Here is an 18,883-nt window from a genome sequence, read left to right as displayed (position 1 = left end):
GCGAATTGTATACATACCCGAGTTACTGCCGAATGTATGAAAATATATGTGCGGTTTTATGGCAAAAAAGCTTTTCCAGCGAGCGAGGCGCTGAGCTGTATTTGCGCATACAAAGAAGCTGTGTAAGCTGCGTTTGAATGCTGTAATTTTCGGTATATAGTCTGCAAGGTCTACGCTTTTGAAAGCTTAAATTTTTCGGTTTGAGGACTGTATTGACGTGGACTTATAAGTATTTTTTTTTGGGTATCGACGAATATGGCACGAAATTCCTTCCACTAACTTTTTACCATGTTTTGTGATATCGGGGCTGTATGGCACATACATATTTTGTTCTGATTGCAGTCCTGGCTCCTGCGGGCTATGTATAGTGCGCTCACAGTCGAGTAAAAAAAAAAATTGTTCACTTAAAAAGCCCGGCGAACTGTAAAATGGATGCGGAATGTATACCGTATATTGCGGTATATAGTAAGCTGTATACTTTTTGGGGCTGGCGGGCAAGACTTTATTGCAAGACGCATTTGAATTCATTTTAAATGCAAATGTGAGCGTGTTCCTGTAAAAGGGAAACTGCCTTGCGTGTATTCAAAGCCTAACCACACGCGAGAGGGTCACGTGAAAAGCTAGAAACGACGTCCAACCTCGAGGTTATGAATCACAGAAAGTAAACCGAGCCTGTCTGCCATTAAAAGGTGCCCCTTTTAGTGTAAAGCTTTTAGCCTACAAATCAACATCATCAGACCGAAACTTGAGTCCGCATGCACCGTCTGGGACCCTTCCACAAAACATAACATCGAGGCACTGTATATGATCCAGCGAAAATCTGTACTGTTCATTTTTTTACAAATAACGTTCTACTGTCTCTCCAACCATTCATATACAACACAACATATAGACATTGCAAACACGAAGAAAAATTGAAAGATTGAAATTTATTTTTTTTACTCAAAAATCGCAAACTCTCCATGAACTCTGATTTATTTATTAAGCCGATCACAACGCGACTAGCAGGACATCGTCACAAGCAATCACTAACATCGTACAGCGCTAGAATCAATGCTTTCAGATACACATTTTTTCCTCACACAATAACTCAATGGAATGAACTCCCGCCTGAGGTTGTAAACAGCATCGATGCCCTTGACGAAATTGCTTATTGATAGCTGCTGCGTTGTTTTCCCTTGTCCTTAACTACGTCCTATTACTCATATGTTAGTTTTCTGCGATGTAATTTGCTGCGTTTATTTTTATGTATATTTTGCCCCTCCTGCTTGGACCTATCTTAGGATCTGCAGTATTCTATAAATAAAGATAAAAAAATAAAAAGATCGAGCTTAAACACGACCACCCGGGCCCTCTCCCTCCAACCCTCTCCCTCTCTGCGGCTTTAAGCGCCGGGCGGACTTACTCGACGAGGTGCAGTTCTCGACGAACACCAGTGTTTTGGCCAAAGCAGATGTGGCGTTGAGGTTCTCGTTATTTAGAAGATTGAGCAGCGCGTCTGCAACGAGAAACAAAAAGGAAATAGCGGCACCAGTTCTATCAGCTTCCAGCTTGCGTACCGAGAAACTGCAATGAAAGCAGAAAAAAAAAGATGTGAGTTAAGCAAAATGGAAATAAAAAAGGATGAGGTCACATGTTTAAAGTTCGCGGTGCAGAGCACAGACAGTGAGAAACACCTGAGGCTTGATTCTACGGACACCTACAGCACACAGGCTGTGAATGCGGCCACTAGCGCGTTCCTTCTGGTTGCTAGAATAATAAGAGCGGGGATTCTATTGGACCATTTTTTTTTGTAACGGACATTGCTATTAAAACTCAGAGACTCAGGTAAAGCCTTGTGAAGGTTTTTTGCTGCTCCGTCTCCAACTTCTCAGCTTCATAAAGGGGGGGGGGGGGGGGCGGGGGGGGGGGGCGAATTTCTCTAAAGATGACCTTTTCCATGTTTTACTCGCCCACACCCGGCCTCGCTTATTTTCTAGTTTTTGAGTATTGTTCCGGCACCATTCCATGTTTCGCTTCGTCCTGTTTTATTTCACACAAACTTAAATTTACCTTTTCATTTACATTTTTATTGGCGCCTTTCACCTGCGAAAGCTCTTCTTTACTGGTTGCGGTTAGTTCTAAGCCTAAATTAATACTTCCATTAAAAGCCGTTGATCACATGGCGCCCGCTGTATATAATGTTTGCGTGGCTGAAGACGTATTCTTTTTTTAGCTTTGACAGAAAAATCCCGATAAGTCTTTGTTTCTTCAAAGGACACTATTATTTCCCCAGAAGGTTTTATCTAAAGCTATAGGCTTCTTGTACCAAATACCCGAATTTAGGACCGGATATTCGTGAAGTTCTTTGAACTAACATACCGGAAGGTCTAAGAACTTGTATTATCGCTAATAGAGGGTGGAACAGATTATAGACAATAGAAATCCGTAGTGAGGTATGGTGCGGCATGACACATTATGGTACGGCGTATGGGTTTGAAGTAAACAAGCTGCACATGGGCTATGAGAAACAGCGTGGCACTATCTGACTCCAACTAGTCAACTCATAATGCTGTGAAGAAATAGACGAAGGGTGTGAAAAACAAGGAAGGAAGGAAAGAAAACCTAATGAGAAAGTGAGCTTGAACGGCAGCTTATCAAAGCAATTATACTTCGCCAATAATATATTAAAGTTGGTCACCTTTGGTGTATCGCTGCAGCGTGTCGTAGACGTACTGCATGCTGGAGAAGCGGAAGGGCAGCTCCTGCGTCTCGTGTGCGAACCAGCGGTCCGAGCAGACGAAGCGGTAGAAGTCGTCACACTGGCCCACGCTCAGGTTCAGCCTCGAGGTGAGGTAAGCGGCTGCGGTGACATCGCAGGGCCTCTTTGAGACCGACGCTCAAGAGCAATTGACATCGCAATGCGAAGACAGTACGGGACAAAAAAGCGATACTGGCAGGCAGAGCAGCGATGACTGTGTGTCCATTCAACCCTTTATAATTCTTCGCTGGTTTTTGCTTGATGACCATGACAAGTACATCGGGTTCACTCATTTGCATGCCCAGCAATTTCGCACAAAAATTTTGAAAATTCGAAAATTGTAAGGTACTTTTACGGTAATATTGAAGGTAATGGCTCATTCTTGTGATGTATAGAAATATGTTTCGTTTAAATTGTTTCCATCGCTCGCATCGAACAGTTAAGACTCGCATAGAAAACCAATGCGGGATGCTTTTGACGATAGCAAAAACGTTAATAAAAAAATTCAAGACTACCGTCGGGTGATCTGTGGATATATTGATTGTTGTAGTGAAAACTTACTGTATGGGATCCGCACACAAAAACGGATATAAAAAATCTTGAAGGCGTCCAGAGGAAAGCACTCCGGTTTATTTACCACGCTTATGGTCGGCAGGTCTCGGTGTCTGATTTGCTCAACAGATCTGGGCTTCCCACTCTTGAATCCCGTCGCAAGCAGCACCGACTAAAAATGTTGTTCAATATCATACATAATAAAACAAAACTGAATTTTCAGAGTTACATGCAATACAACACAACACGCCCCACCCGTAACAAACACGAAAGGACTATCTTGATGCCACGATGCCGAACAAAAGCATATTCTTGTTCCTTCTTTCCACGCACCATTTCCGAATGGAACCGACTGCCGAGCGATATCACCAACCTGGTATCTTCAGAATCCTTCTTGTCTGCTGTTTCGGCTCATGTATCGCAGTAGCGTGTCTAGTACACAGTGTATTTCGGTTTCCTTGTTTTTATTCTGTTCACTTAGACTGTTTGACGTCGGATGATTTGCCTGTACTTTTTTTTGTTGCTTCCCGTTGGTCTTATTGAATTTTGTCCTCGTACTGTAATCGCCCTTTGTCGCTGTTATTTTGTTGTTACCACTTTGTAATTTTTTTTCCTTTGTGCACTCCTGCCCTGACCGCCAAAGGGCAGTCGGCAGTATTTATGAAATAAATAAATAAATATGAAAAAAATTGCGTTCATAAATGGCTTCCCATTCAAGAATGCTTTTGCAGAGGATTGACGGGCATGTGATTGTGGGCGCTATAGAAGTCGCCATAACGAATACAGAGAAAGGCTATTAAATTCATCTTTAATAAATATGCAAAGACTGACTCCCCCACCACTTTGATGGAAATTTACCAAATTTAACGACTTGAACTCCGAAGAAAAAAGTTCAGGTTAGAGTTTCTTGCGCTTTTATTAGAGAACAAATTTGGTCTGGACCCCCCATTATACTTAAAGCCGTTATCTGCCAGACAAACTCGACATTACCACCCTAGTTTTCTAACCCCTATATTCGCCAAAACAGACACCTACAAGTTTTCATTTTTCCCACGAACTATAATAGATTGGAATCAAATAAACCAACCATTGCCCCATGCGGTCTAACCAATTAGTGCTATTTCTGTCTATTTTCCAGTGTTATTTCTTTCTTATTTCGCTCACTTGTACGCCCACCCTGCTTGGACTTAGTGTCCGCAGTATTTCATAAATAATAATAATAAAAAAATAAAGAAAAGAAAAGTTTCCGACTATTCTAAGCAGAGATAAGGGCATATATATTATTTCAGTTATCTATCCGGTCCCCCTTGCTCTGGTTGGAATCTTCCGTGCGTTACTATTACGCAGGGACGCAGAGTGATTTTCTTGACTGAATTCCTTGAGCTCCCCCCCCCCCCCTCCCCTTTTTTTTACCGACTCCTCTTTCTTCATAGCAGTCCATTTTTTATAGCGTTCGGTGGTAGCAATGTTCATCATCGCACGGAGATATCCTTCATATTTCATGTTCTGATACACGGGTATGACGATGATATGATTTTGACAGCCGGTGGTCACAGAGCACGAGTGATCTATCCCGCGCCACTGTCGCGCAGTCGAACTTGGGTGACACAATATTCTATCGAGGCTATAGTGGACGTCACGATACCCCAATGGTAAAACTGATAGAGCCTATGTATTGAAGATAAATTATCTGAATCTCGCAGTCTGCGTACCTATAGCAGGGTTTGGACGCGACAACGTTGATTTTAGGGTAATCCATCCAGTGACATTAATATTAAACCTCAAGGATACCCTATTAGGTCAGCATAGCTCACAAGGTTATGTGAGCGTCAGGATCGTATTACCACGCATGGCATTATGGCTTTGGCCATAATTTTAGTTGGTAAGACCGTACACCTCGATCACAAATATTTGTGAGTGATGGGCAACGACATTCAGGTTTCTTGCATACCCTCTGACTGCGAATAACTACACTCTAAACTCCGAACAAGGTGCCTGTTAGAAACCTTGTTTAGCTTGAACGAGCGCCTTTCGCGTCTAAAACAATTCTGGCATGCCTGAACAAGCCGCACGGACATACGGGAAAATATGGCGGTTATTGGGGTTTGAACGATTTTGAATGTGATCTTTTTTGTATGCACTGAGATCTTTCGAAACTAGGACGCAGGAACAGGTAATGTATACGGTACACAAGGCACACATCTTAGGTTATTTGGGCCTGAGTGTGGCTGCCAGTGGCAAGTGTGAGCTGAAAAATAAAAATACAAATGAGACACTGACCTTCCGGCAGGCACAGCTGGTCGGTGCAGTTATCCGCGTTGATACTAACACCGTGGCCGCCTTTCGATTCTGAAAAGGTCAAATGTATGTATGAAGTTTGCAGGCGCAATCACAACGTGCACACCTGCTGCGGTTATTTTCTTCCGTATTTCCAGAGAATAAAGGATGCCAAAATTCATTTACAGCAATGAAAGGCGCCACTAATCAAACGATTGATGTGTCGTAGTCTCCAAAGAGTAAGCGATCATGGTGAGACGGGTGTGGTTCGTGAGAAGCATGCGTAACGCAAAGTTGCGGGCAGAACTCAGAAGGCTAACCTTGCTCTGACGGATGAATTTTCGCATGCCATCTTTCCTACGTACCCTGCCACTGAGACGGCCTGTTCAAATACTCGACCCTTCATGAAAGAATGGACGAACCCGGAAAAACCTCTTGCCTCGGAACAACAGCAACAGCAACCACGACAACAACAACAACAGCAAGAAAAAAACAACTACAAAAGGCCTGGTGTAGTCCTTTAGCAACTCGCTAGCACTGCGTCCGTTTTTGCGATGAAGTTTATATGCGTGTCAAGTGCTGTAAGGCTTAACTGAAGCCATTCTTGAGCAAATATGAAAAATAGGAAGTTTAGATGCGTGTCACCCGCCGCGGCGGCTCAGTGGTTAGAGCGCTTGACTACTCATCCGGAGTTCCCGGGTTCGAACCCGACCGCGGCTGCTGCGTTTTTATGGAGGAAAAACACTAAGGCGTACGTATGCTCTGCGTTGTCAGTAAAAGACCTCCAAGAGGTCGAAATTATTCCGGAGCCCTCCACAACGGCACCTCTTTCTGCCTTTCTTCGTACACTCCCTCCTTTATCCCTTCCCTTACGGCGCAGTTCAGGGGTCCAACGATATATGAGACAGATACTGTGCCATTTCCTTTCCCCCCAAACCAATTGTTATTAGATGTGTACCAAGTGCTGTAAGGGTTAACTGAAGCCATTCTTGAGCAAATATGAAAAATAGGAAGTTTAGATGCGTGTCACCCGCCGCGGTGGCTCAGTGGTTAGGGCGCTCGGCTACTCATCCGGAGTTCCCGGGTTCGAACCCGGCCGCGGCTGCTGCGTTTTTATGGAGGCAAAACGCTAAGGCGTACGTGTGCTGTGCGATGTCAGTGCACGTTTAAGACCTCCAAGAGGTCGAAATTATTCCGGAGCCCTCCACAAAGGCACCTCTTTCTGCCTTTCTTCGTACGCTCCCTCCTTTATCCCTTCCCTTACGGCGCAGTTCAGGTGTCCAACGATATATGAGACAGATACTGTGCCATTTCCTTTCCCCCCAAACCAATTATTAGATGCGTGTCAAGTGCTGTAAGGGTTACCTGAAGCCATTCTTGGGCAAATATGAAAATTACGAAGTTTAGATGCGTGTCAAGTGCTATAAGGGTTAACTGAAGCCATTCTTGAGCAAATAGTATAAAAAAGCAATCCATCGTTAGGCCCTGCACCGATAAACATTAGACACAAACGCAGCTGCACTGAGCATACAGCAGAGAACGCGTAATCTTTCTAGAAAGCGCGGAAAATATATTTCGTAAGGCCTATAAAAGTTGCGTTATGGGTGCAAGAATCTGGTAAACCTGGTTTCACCTGGAAACTAAGGGCCCTAAATATAATACGCAACATGAATTATTGCGTTGTGACTCGTTAGGAAGCTTATACTGCACCTTGAAGAATGCTTTCCTCGGTCGAATTGTTGAGAATGTACACGGTAGTTCCAGCTGTAACGCAGGCACAAGCACACGTATAAAAACGCACGAAGGAACAAGGAGTCTTTAATCGTTAGCATTTTGTTTCACCGAGCCTCGTCGAATGGCAGAAGGCTTTCCTATACATTTGCAGGTGTGGTTCACCAATATCTATAAGAACAAGCCTGCTTATGCGAAATGAGCGATAGTCACTTTATTTATAACGCATGTCACTCAACATTTGGGTAATGAAGGAACACTCATGTCAAGGTACCTGAGTGGCCATTACAGTAGACCCCGACATTACGGCCGGATTTAATTAAGATGAAACCTTACAATACCAGTCCACAGATACCTAGGCCCACAGCAGAGTCCTAGCTGATCACAATGTATCTGTACCAAGTACTTCTCCATGGACACTGATAGAGCATGGGCTGCCGACGGTGCTGCATAAACAAGACACCAAACTTTACAAACGTAACACATACCGCGTTCCATCTGGACATCCGTTTGGTGACGTCCTGCACAAGAAAACAACATAGACGTCAAGATAAAGTTCACAAAGTCCTGCTGGGTGACCGGTCGGCAGCGCTATCACCATTAGAAATAACGATGTTACGCAACGAAGCTCCTTCGTCCATAACAATGTTTATAAACCGATAACGCCCCTTAGTGAGAAAATCCCAGCTTGGCAGAATCGCATGATTCTGTTCACTGATACTACGTTATTGTAGTTCATTTGAAATTGGCTTGTGACGATAAATTAGAGCTTGACCATCAAGAGCTTGAGCAAAAGGTGCACAACCCAGTGGGACACAGCGTGCGACAGCGTGGATATCTAAGTGGATATCTAAGTAGAAAAAATAAAGTTCTGTAACAAAGAAATGCGCGTTAGTTTTTGACGGCTTTAACTATTGACTGATAACCCGAAAACCACCTCATTCTTACCCCTTACAAGTAACTAGCAACATCAACGAGCGCTGTTTCTAGCGAACCGCTGCAGTGACACTATGAGCAGGGCAGCAAAGAGGAAAGCTCTAAATTCCCGTCAAGTGGCGACGGCCTGATTTGATTTTCTCTGAAAACCACTTGTTTAGCCTCATTAAAGAAAATGCCTGGCAAATCCACGTCAAAGGGTGCCCCATTATTTCGTAGCTTTTCAAGAATGCGTTAATTAGGATTGGTTAGCACATGTATACCCAATTAAGAACCAGGTCTTTAACAGGAACAAAACAAAGAAACTGAACCCTAGCCTTCGCACGAAGATATGCACGCGTGAACGAGTAACATTGAAAGAAAGGAGTTCGGAATGTTCTAGATGGGTATATGTGATAACTCTTAAACGTGAATTTCTTCGTACCTTCGTATCGTAAATTTCATGTACGGGCTTACATTTGTCTCAGGAACCTTATTGTTCGATAAACTTGTGTACTCTTCGCGTCCTGCGTTTCTGGTTCGTTTAAACATAATGATTGCTTCAAAGCATTTGCTATGATGGGAACCACCTGCCTACTTTAATGTACTGTCTCTACGCTCGAAAACGTATGCCCATTTTGGCACGGGCTTCGGAATAGGAAATTAAAAACCTGAAGGAACAAGCCGTACGAGAAGGTCTCTATTAACGTGGAACCCTTCGCAACTAGTGAAGCATGATCTGATGCTTTCGCCCTCAATATATGCGGCCTCCCTTTTCACGAACGCTTGTGACCGGTATTTCGCCTTGGCTGGTTTCCAGCATGTTCTGACACCGAACCCATTCACCTCGAATCGCTTCGAGACACACCATGAAGCGACGTTCATGGTTTTCAATGCCCCAACTCTATGCTGTGAATGTCAGGCTGTATATAGCGTCGAAAAACTTCATTGTCTATGGCTGGATGCCTACAGTAATCATTTATATAAACTGGCTGCCAAGCAGAAAATAAGTCTGACCGGCTGTTTGATGTGATAACGACACCAGCCTAATTGCCAGTATTGCTAGGCGAGCTAATAAAATGTTAAAAAAAGTGTCAAGTTAAATAAGTGCTGGAAGCATTCGCGAATAAAATGTGTACACTGGTTTCTTTGTTCGCGCATATATTTGCAATGATATGTACACAATTCTTACTGCTTGGCATTAAACGAGAATTTTAATTACCGAAAGCTAGATCCCCTCGAGGGAGAGTGTTATAAAACTATTAAAAAGGAAAAAAGTAGTTAACTACGCCGGTTATTCAAGGCGGCGGTCTGAAAGATTGATTTTACATCGTATTTCACGATGAACTATTGAGGACGCGTGCAACGTTTCAAACACTATAGCAATATTACTGCACAAGGAAATTCTATAAATGCTATATTGTCCATATGCAATGCATTTTGGGGATGCCTGTCTTAATGGCACTCTATGATGCTTTTGTCATCTTTTTATTTCTCTTAATATGACCGCATGCACCACAGCAGGAGCACGAAATTGGAACAGCATTGGGTGGCACTTTATGTGACACCAAGCGTACAAATCATAAGTCTACAGATAGGAAATGACCTGAATGCCTGGTTCAGACAACCGCGGACCCAACAAAAGCTCACAGCCCGCACGTGTTGCATACGAAGCGCTATGTTTGCAGGCATCGCAAAATTATTGCTGGTGCCAATATTAAATATGCTGCAAGTCTGCCTCATAATACGACCCTTTTTGCAGCATTTGCCTGTGGTGTTGGATTATATTAAATAATTTATCTTTGCCATCAGGGCTCTAATATGAATCGCATCTGGTTTCTCCGATCATAAATATATATGTTCTTACTGGCGCTGATACATGCTTTGGAGGTCATGTCATCCCAATGAAACTGAAATCATTTGCTGAAAATCGCGTAACAGTAACATTTCATTACTGATTTGTGTAAAATATAAATGCAATCATACACACTACTTTCAACGCTATGAGAAAGCTAATAGAAGAATTTTCTTACAGGATAAAGAGTGAGGACAGTGATCTTGTTCACACAATGCAATTGATTGCTCGAAACTAACACAAAGAACACGTTGATGCAAAGCGCCTGCTTAAGCCATCTGTATGAGACTTATTATGCGTCGGAATCACATGCAGAACCAACCCGGGTGCGTTGATATTGAATTAAGTTAAATAATAGCTGAAAATTAGTCTACAACTACGTTAAAAGCTAGGAAATAATATGAAATAAACATCGCCGACTTCTTAGTCGCCGCCATGTTTGTACTGCGAAGGAATACAGCGCCTTCTTCTCATAGTGAGTCCCAGCAAAACACCTTTTTTGTCTTTGTGATGTACTCGACCGGACAAACGCTTAACAAGAGGTATACAGCGGCATCTGGTATTGCAAAACTACACTGTTCCTTGAGACGTTTTTTGTCCGTGTATAATGATTGTTCCTTCTAAAAGCCACACAGAAGCTTTAGATTTAAAATGGAATGTAATACGTATCCATGAAAGTCCCAAAGAAGTTTTAATCGAGCGGTATAACGAGGACATTACCAACCACTTTACAATATCGCTAATTTATTTTTCCACAAATATACACATGTAACGTTCGTCCTTTAGAACATTGGGTAATGCTACACATGCGAAGAAATGATGGGAAACAATTGCTGAATTACACACCTTGATTTTTACTTTAATGAACTTAGCACGGCGTAGCTTATAACATGAGTATTGACACTCTATGCAATCATATATTCTATAATTTATGTATGCTTGCTCCATCTTGTCATGTACATGGGGTGGCGGACACAATCAAGCCCATTTTGAGGCTTTTTTTCAGTGGTCTTAAACAGCATTGATGTTGAAATAAACTGATCTGAATTGAACTGAACTGAATTATTTCTCACCGGCAGCTGCCGAGTGTTTAAGTGAGCGGGCTTCATAAACCTACCTTTGCATCACAAATACTGAGTTCTCTTCTGGAGGTTCCTTTCTGTTAGACGCTACATAGCCCATCGTTTAGTAGAATGGCGAGTTGAAGGCGCGCCTGCCGGGTAGGTGCGGTGTGAAAAAAAAAACGGCTCGACCAACAAAGCACATGAAAATTGAGCTAGAAAAATGTGCCAAATGGTACTTCTTTTATTTATTTATTCATGCCCCGACAAAGGCGTGGGACCAGAAAAATGCAGTACAAAGAATTATAATAGACTACGAATATAACAGGGCAGACTGTGCGTGACCCTCTTGCATAAGCGCAGTGGCGCTACCTTTTGTGCTGAGAGGAATTGATTGCGACGTAAAGACATGCTTAATATTCTGCCCGGAGAGTAACAAATAAAAAAAAAACCCAAGAAATAACGCGGAGAAAACATTCGCGTAAAGGGGCCGCATACCTTGTTTTAGATGTTAGGACAATGTAAAGTTTTATTTTGTAGCGAAAGCTACACTGGCCACGAACTGGTAGTTTGGCGGGGCTCGCAGTCCCACCGTGGTCGCAGCGCACCATGTGAGTGGTCACGTGACCAGCCACGGAGCCACCTCCTCGCTATGCCTTAGCTTTGGCTACGTACATCCTGGCATAGCCAAGCTAAGCCACTGCCAATTTTTTAAAACAATCTTTAATCGCAGTTAAATATGCATACTAAAAAATCTGGACAAGACTATTTTTAAACGGGAAAGAATTTATGAGCGCAATTTTTTATATGTTGTAAGATTTCCATGTAATAATAATAATAATAATAATAATAATAATAATAATAATAATAATAATAATAATAATAATAATAATAATAATAATAATAATATAATAATAATAATAATAATAATAATAATAATAATAATAATAATAATAATAATAATAATAATAATAATAATAATAATAATAATAATAATAATCTTTGTTTCCATCGGGATGATGGAGGAGGTTGTGGGTAAAAGCTGCTCGTAAACGGCAGCTTGACAAAGGCCCACAGCCTCCCTTTACGGGGCAACGGCAGCAAAGCAAAGACACTGGCAAATATACATATAGTCTCTTCGGGAAATAATCAATATTTCCGCACATCTCTAGTCGACAGCCTCGCATTTTTTATATTATCGTTTTTGCTGTGGTCAAAAGCGTTCCCCATTGGTTTTCTACGGCAGCCTTAACTGTTCGATGCTAACGATGGAAAAAATTTAAAAGAAACATTTAGCTACACATCGGGAGAATGGGCCATTACATTAAATGTTTCTATAACAACACCTTCCAATTTTCCAAGTCAAAATTTTTGCCCAAGACTGTTTGACATGGAAGCAAGCATGCGAGAACCTCGTTCATTGCCAGTGCTAAAAATTTCGTATTCGTTCTCCCGTCGTACTCTTGTCGATATTTTACGGAGTGTACGCCGGCATTACGCAGAGAAAAATTAATGAGGTTTCCGAAGCACGCGTGCCACATTCATAATCAGGTACATGAGTAATTATATTGCTGGTAATGGAACGAAGGTGCCTTATACAGCGAAGGAAAAGATTGCGTTGTCAGAAAGCGCGACAGAAATGCTGTACTTTGTAGGTACACGATACCAAGTACATGTTACCGAGTATCGTGTACTCTATTTTTCCTATTAAACAGAGAAGGAAAGGGCAATGAGGTGTACCTGTGATACAGCAGTAAAAAAATTACGCGATGCTTCCGACAAAAAAGCAGGCAATACCAGCCGTTCTCACACGCCCTCGATGACCGGGTTAATGGGGCATGCTTGCCAAAGGGAACGTTGGGCAGACACCCAGGACAAAGATTCTATTCTAGTTGCATTCTAGATTCTTTTTGTCCAGCGTCATGGACACTTGCAAAGGAATGCTTCAGCGCTCACTGGGATTGGCCTCTCGGTGCAGAATGGAATCGGATATTGTAAATCATTTTATTGCCTTGCGACGAACAAGAATAAAGAATCCTCGGGATATCTTTTATAAGAGGCTATGCAATTAACGCAATCACTAATAAAGTGCTGCTCCAGAAAGCACTAGTAAGAACAGCAATTGGAAAAGAATCCCAGTGCTGTGTTTCGGAAACATTCTATTCCCGCTTCATTGTTTTACGCGTTTATCATCAGCGGCTGTCACTTGCAACGTCATTGTTAGTATAACTTGCAGAAAATCCTATTTTCCAGTTGTAGGTATAAAAGGCAAGGCTGGCCAACTACAAACGCCTATTTCTGGCGAAGAAAATTGATAAGAAAATCTTATTACTACTCAGGCTGATGATGGTGATTATCTTATGCGTCAGCAATGCGATGGCGTTAGAAGCTGTTGATTTCCTTGCCAGAAGTGACGTCAGTTCAATCGAGCCAATGAGAATTATCCAGCTTGGCGATGTTATTTCTTAGGAGTCAATGGGAATCATTCGGTATGGTGACGTCAAAACTCCAGCCAATGAGAAAACTTTGTGACCCACGATACATTTTTTTCTGATGAGGCTTTTAATGATATCGTATTAATGATGATTTGGTACAGGGAACTTTCCGCCTCGCCTTTCTCATGATAGCGCTAGTTACACTGTCACAACCTTTTCTGAAAGCCCCGTAGCTCAATTTCGTTAAACCAAAGTGCGCTCTTTTGAGAGATATACGCCGCCCCAGCAGCACGCTAATCGGCAGCGCAATATTGGCAATGTATTGGCAAACGCCGGCCATACAAAGGCCCAATATTGGAAATGCATTGGCAAAGACCGATCCTGATCCTACAAAGGACCAGAGTAAAGCCAGCATTTCCAATATTGGTTCAAGTACCGGTGCTGCTTAGGGCGCTTTGTTATTTGTAGAGATCATGAAAGTGAGGAGTAAAGCTTACGCAGGAGGAATCTCGAATCCTTGTAGGCCATCAGGAGTACAGTGCAGACGCCGACGATTCCGATGACCACCGAAGAGGCAAAGAGGCATGCTTTAGCACAGGCATGCCTTCCCCTGCAACACAATGCAGAGCCAGACTTAGTAAGCCCAGAGTTCGACGAAAACTCGTCTGGCGAGGAAATGGTGTCATTATGAAAAACCTAACATTCGCCGATAAAAGCAAGAACAATTGGGTAAAAACAAATGACGTTTCGGGACCATTACGGGTCCCTTGCTCACATATTAAAACAAAAAACGGAACGAGCCACAGAACTGCTGTCACAGAACGCTACAATAAAAGCAAACTCATCTTAGCTTCGGGGAAAAAAAATAACACCATAATCCGTGGCGCGTTACCACACGCCCGCTTCAATTATGAAGGAGTTGTGCGGAATACACACTAAGTGTGCACAAAAGCAAAAAATGAGCTCGAGCGACATCGGAGCAGAATTCTGCAAGAAGAAATGAACTGATGAACTGGGATCGGAGAGCGTGGATGACAGACCGTCTATCTGCTAGGGAAACAAAATTTGGAGGGTACATTCGAGCTCCGCTTAAGGGTATGCCGCGAGAGCGTAATGGGTTAATTCCCAAGGGTTACACTCTGCATATATGACATATAAGGACAAGGTTAATTGGAGAGACATGGGAAAGGCCTTTGCCCTGCAGCGGGTGTAGTCGGGCTAATGATGATGATACTCTCCTCTACATTCATAGATACTTGGGAGCCCTCATACCACTCATGGCGCAGTGGTGCAGCGGTTAAGCGATGCGCCACTGCCCTGCGATGGCTGGTGCTCCCAGCAGTTGGCCTTATGGGACCCGGGTTGCTGTTTGCGAGCAACCAGTCAATAATTCACCTGACACCTGCCACGTTGGGCAGGTTGTGATGGCGCCAGAAGGTCCCGTTACCTAGGTACCCACTTGACTTCTAGGTTGCTCTCTGGAGGCCACCTGCCAGAGCTATGCCCGTGATCTTTCGCTCGCGACGCCTACAATGCCGACGTCAGATTTTCTGCGTAATGGTACCTTTAACGCTATCGCGTTAATATGTATCCCAAGCTAAGTGAACCAAAGCAGGGGAGGCAGATAGTCAGGTGGGAAGGCAAGATTAGCGAATGTGTGAGCAGAGGACGGCCGTAGCTGGTACAGTACAGGGCGAATTAGAGATCTATTGGAGAAGAGTTTGTTCTGTCGCGAACCTGTGCTGGCTTATGATGATAATGATGATGACGCTGGTAGCGAGAGAATAAGAATGCCGAATTTGGGGCTTCTCTCTGACGGATATTTGATGTTTCATGATCAGATTCCCCGTGACATTGTGGGTATGCTTAAAAGAGTAAACAGTGCACAGGAGGAGCATAGGCATGCAGTATAAAACTAAAATTATGATGTCATCCAAGAGTCCCCTCCGCAAATGTGAGCCTCTCGCGCCCGGGCATGTAACATCGATCACACGGCATCGAATGGCCTTAATATGGCGTTTTAAATGCAGAATATTTGTGCGCTTTGCAACAGTGCCTACTCTAGTGACAACCGCATTGTTCACTTGAACACGTGAACCCGTTAAAAAATCCTGTAGATTTTCACGCCACGGCTACTCACTTTTGTCAGGGTAAAGTGGCTTTGAGGAGAAACTGCAATCCGCTATAAATGGTTTGCAAATAATTTTGTAATGATTCCTGCAAGGAAGGATTTCGATAGTTTTAAAGAATGTTGACGAAAACTAGTGACAACTGTATAGATCTGACTGCCTACTCACCTGGACATGCGCATGACTGCGAATTTAGTGGCACAAACGATATCCGTTAGTGGCATAAAATATATCCACAGCTCCCATAAAATTATTTCAATGTGTTTGCGGAGATTCACAATACCTTACAAACAATGACCCTCATTCAGCCGCGTCAGTATAAACATAGATATCATCATCACCACCAACCAAGTTATGTTCACTGGAAGGCAAAGAACTCCTCAGGTGCTGCATCTGCAGAAGCCGCGGTAGCACTGTTCGTACAAGTGGAATGAACTGATCACTAGAACCGATATTGAGCCATGCGTAGGTATTCACAACTTAAAACAACGAGTTTAAGCAGCAGGAGGAGGCAAAAGAAAAGTACGCCTACAGAAGACAATCGTACTGAATCCAGTATATTTGTGCACCTTGTGCTTTGTATTTTTGCGCTAGGTGCTCCTATAGCGGTCTAGTGCTTCCAGCCTCTGCCTCGTATGCGGGAGGTGCAGTATTAGATCCCAACAACAACCTGGTTTTCAAACGGCACTAGCTTTCTCAGGCCTGGGGCTCGGCGTATCCGAGGTGACACGCTTGGGATAATGCGTATAACCCCATCTCGTGTTCATCAAAAACGCATTAGCCATAGTACTCTTGGTGAAACTGCACCGTTTGGCCAAGCTGCACAAGGTACTCTTGCGCGATAAAAAATAAAAGCATTATAATTTATTTTTACAGAATAATGAAGTTTTACGTCTTCGGCTTCTACACTGGCCTTACAAGGAGCTTTGTGCGTAGTATATGCGTGGATGACTTATAGACTAAAGGAAACGGAAGTGACGCAGCCAAAACAAATTCCGAAGGCAGATGATATTAACTGTACACGAGTGGGTGGAGTATGTGGAAGTAGAAATTCAATTGAGCATCGGATTCAGCGGCAGTGATAGACCAAGGAAAAGGATAGCGGCGGTGCTAAACCTTGTAGAGTGAAACTTCAGTCATTCAAAAGGCGCTACCAAAAATAAATTGTGTACCGCCTTGGACACCTTAATATTTTATGCTCAATTAGCCTCTTGAATTCTCTTGCAGGCTCGTAAGATTATTTTGACTCGATTTGGAGTCAGCGAATACACCAGCTCTAGACCTACGCGCAAGCGTATCTATAGCAGCCTACATATTACAGTGATGCACCAAGGTTCCATGTATAGAGAAAACACACAATGTGCTTGAAGCACAAGCATAGCAAATTCTTCGTGCGTGGGCCTAGAACGGCTACCTGCAACTGTTCTTCGCCTATAGTTTAGGCCAGCCTCGAAACCCTTCCCATTAATGCCAAGATTTTTCGACAGGCAAAGTGTAACTAGCAGGACATCTTCACCTTGGTGATAGACAAAACGAAACGCTGCTACAAATTACAGAAAGTATTTTCGCCGTTTGTGGGAGTAATTTTAAGATTGAGACTTACCGAGCGCCTGCCCTCTGCCGCACTCGCACCTCCATCGTTTCTTCAACTTCTTCAACTTCAAGCGACGCGGCAATCTCTGAACTTCTTTCCTCTTATTCGTGTCAATCGAAATTCGGCCGCGGCGGTCGAATTTCGATGTAGGCGAAATGCTAGAGGTCCGTGTATCGTGCGATGTCAGTGCACGTTAAAGAACCCCAGGTGGTCGAAATTTATCCGGAGCCCTCCACTACGGCGTCCCTCATAGCCCGAATCGCTTTGGGACGTTAAACCCCAATAAACCAATAAATCAATATTTCCTTTTATTTCGAGGACTTATGAAATGGCCTAAGGTGGGCCTGTCACTATGCTGTGGAATGTTGTGGAGGGTATTTTCATCCAGAAACTTGAGCCGGCTCCAGCTGTTAGCGTTGTTGGGCAACTGCAGGGCGAGGTGTTCCTCCCTAGCAGCCATCAATCCAACTGAGTCGTATTGTTTTTGACGCTTTATTTTTGGACACGTCCATAGCAGGTGGCGATCATCCAAATCGGTGGTGGGTTGAAACATTTAGGGCATGTGCTGTGTACTGTTTTTTCTTGACATCCGTATAGCTTGGCCGCCCTAGCCACAATCCCCCTAGGCGGCACCTCCTCCACTTTCTTTAGTTATGAGGGAGGAGGCATAAGCACGTGGGAATCACGACACGGGTACTTCTCCTTGAAGATGTCGAAATGGAAAGAGCAAAGAAAGGAATGCTGGTGCGGCAGGCATTCGTGGTTGGTGCTAGGTGTGTATGTGCGCCTTTTTCCTCACGTCGACGTTCTGTGCACCTCCCTGTGTCCAGGGTACCAGGAAGCGATTCTTTATTTTCTTAATGAGAGCATGGATTTCTTGAGTGAGTTGCTTAATGGCCTCCAAGGAGTTTGCTTAGCTATGAGCTTTTCCTACTGAAACCAATATATTTATAGCTACAAAGCGTGAAGGACAGCGTAGAGGTCCATCACAGGCTGGTCGGGATGGTCTGTGATGTGTTACCGATGTGTTATTAACTCACTCAGCGTTGGGCAAGTATACTGGCCGCTCTGCTGCTCTTGCCTATGACCGGCGCTTCTGCACAAACTAAAGATAACTTGTTTGCTTTGTCACTGTGTTGTGTATCAACCACTCCTGGAGGTGTTGACTTCTCTCTACGACTTAGGGTAGACGTCTTTTATGTAGTCATTGTAAGGTATATCCACGGAAGGGGAATCTGTTATATTTTATGTTTGCGCCCTGACGTCATTAAGTACGGTTGTGGCGGCCATAACGTACTTTCTTTTTAGAAGCCTTGCTGACTTTCCTGTTCAACAAATTCAGTCAGTGTGTTCAGCTGTGCATAGTCCAGGCGAGTCAGGATGAGCGCTAGTTTTGGCGCGGCCGTGATGATGTGCATTACGCTCCCACTTTTCGCTTCCGGCGTCACCCACTGTCGGCTCGCGAGTGGATAGAACTGAGTCCATTAGCAGAAGTGTCCATTAGGAGAAGTGTCCATCAGCAACGTATCGTTGCCTCAGACGAGGCACTTCCACTGAATATTTTGATGAATTCTTTCGGATTCCTCTCACGCCA

The 18,883-nt window shown here is 43.5% G+C and overlaps 1 protein-coding gene across 1 annotated transcript; it reads right to left on the bottom strand.

Moving 5' to 3' along the window:
* Positions 1–1,279: 1,279 nt before the first annotated feature.
* Positions 1,280–15,877, bottom strand: LOC144103714 (uncharacterized). The gene is made up of 8 exons (XM_077636372.1): positions 15,864–15,877; positions 14,064–14,176; positions 7,789–7,821; positions 7,280–7,333; positions 5,573–5,641; positions 2,681–2,842; positions 1,406–1,498; positions 1,280–1,296 (listed from the first exon to the last, which is right to left on the bottom strand). The coding sequence occupies exons 1-8, from the start codon at positions 15,875–15,877 to the stop codon at positions 1,280–1,282; spliced, it is 555 nt and encodes a 184-aa protein (XP_077492498.1).
* Between the last annotated feature and the right edge of the window lie 3,006 nt (positions 15,878–18,883).

Source organism: Amblyomma americanum, chromosome 9 (assembly GCF_052857255.1).
Source record: "Amblyomma americanum isolate KBUSLIRL-KWMA chromosome 9, ASM5285725v1, whole genome shotgun sequence".
Lineage (NCBI taxonomy): Eukaryota > Metazoa > Arthropoda > Arachnida > Ixodida > Ixodidae > Amblyomma > Amblyomma americanum.
This window is presented reverse-complemented; position numbering and strand designations above follow the sequence as displayed.

What these genes read in the sequence shown, in the direction of transcription:
- LOC144103714 (XM_077636372.1), bottom strand. An exon ending in GGATGTCCAGATGGAACGCG is followed by an intron (nt 7,334 to 7,788) that starts GTATGTGTTACG and finishes CCTGCGTTACAG; the next exon opens with CTGGAACTACCGTGTACATT. An exon ending in CGAGGAAAGCATTCTTCAAG is followed by an intron (nt 5,642 to 7,279) that starts GTGCAGTATAAG and finishes TGACCTTTTCAG; the next exon opens with AATCGAAAGGCGGCCACGGT.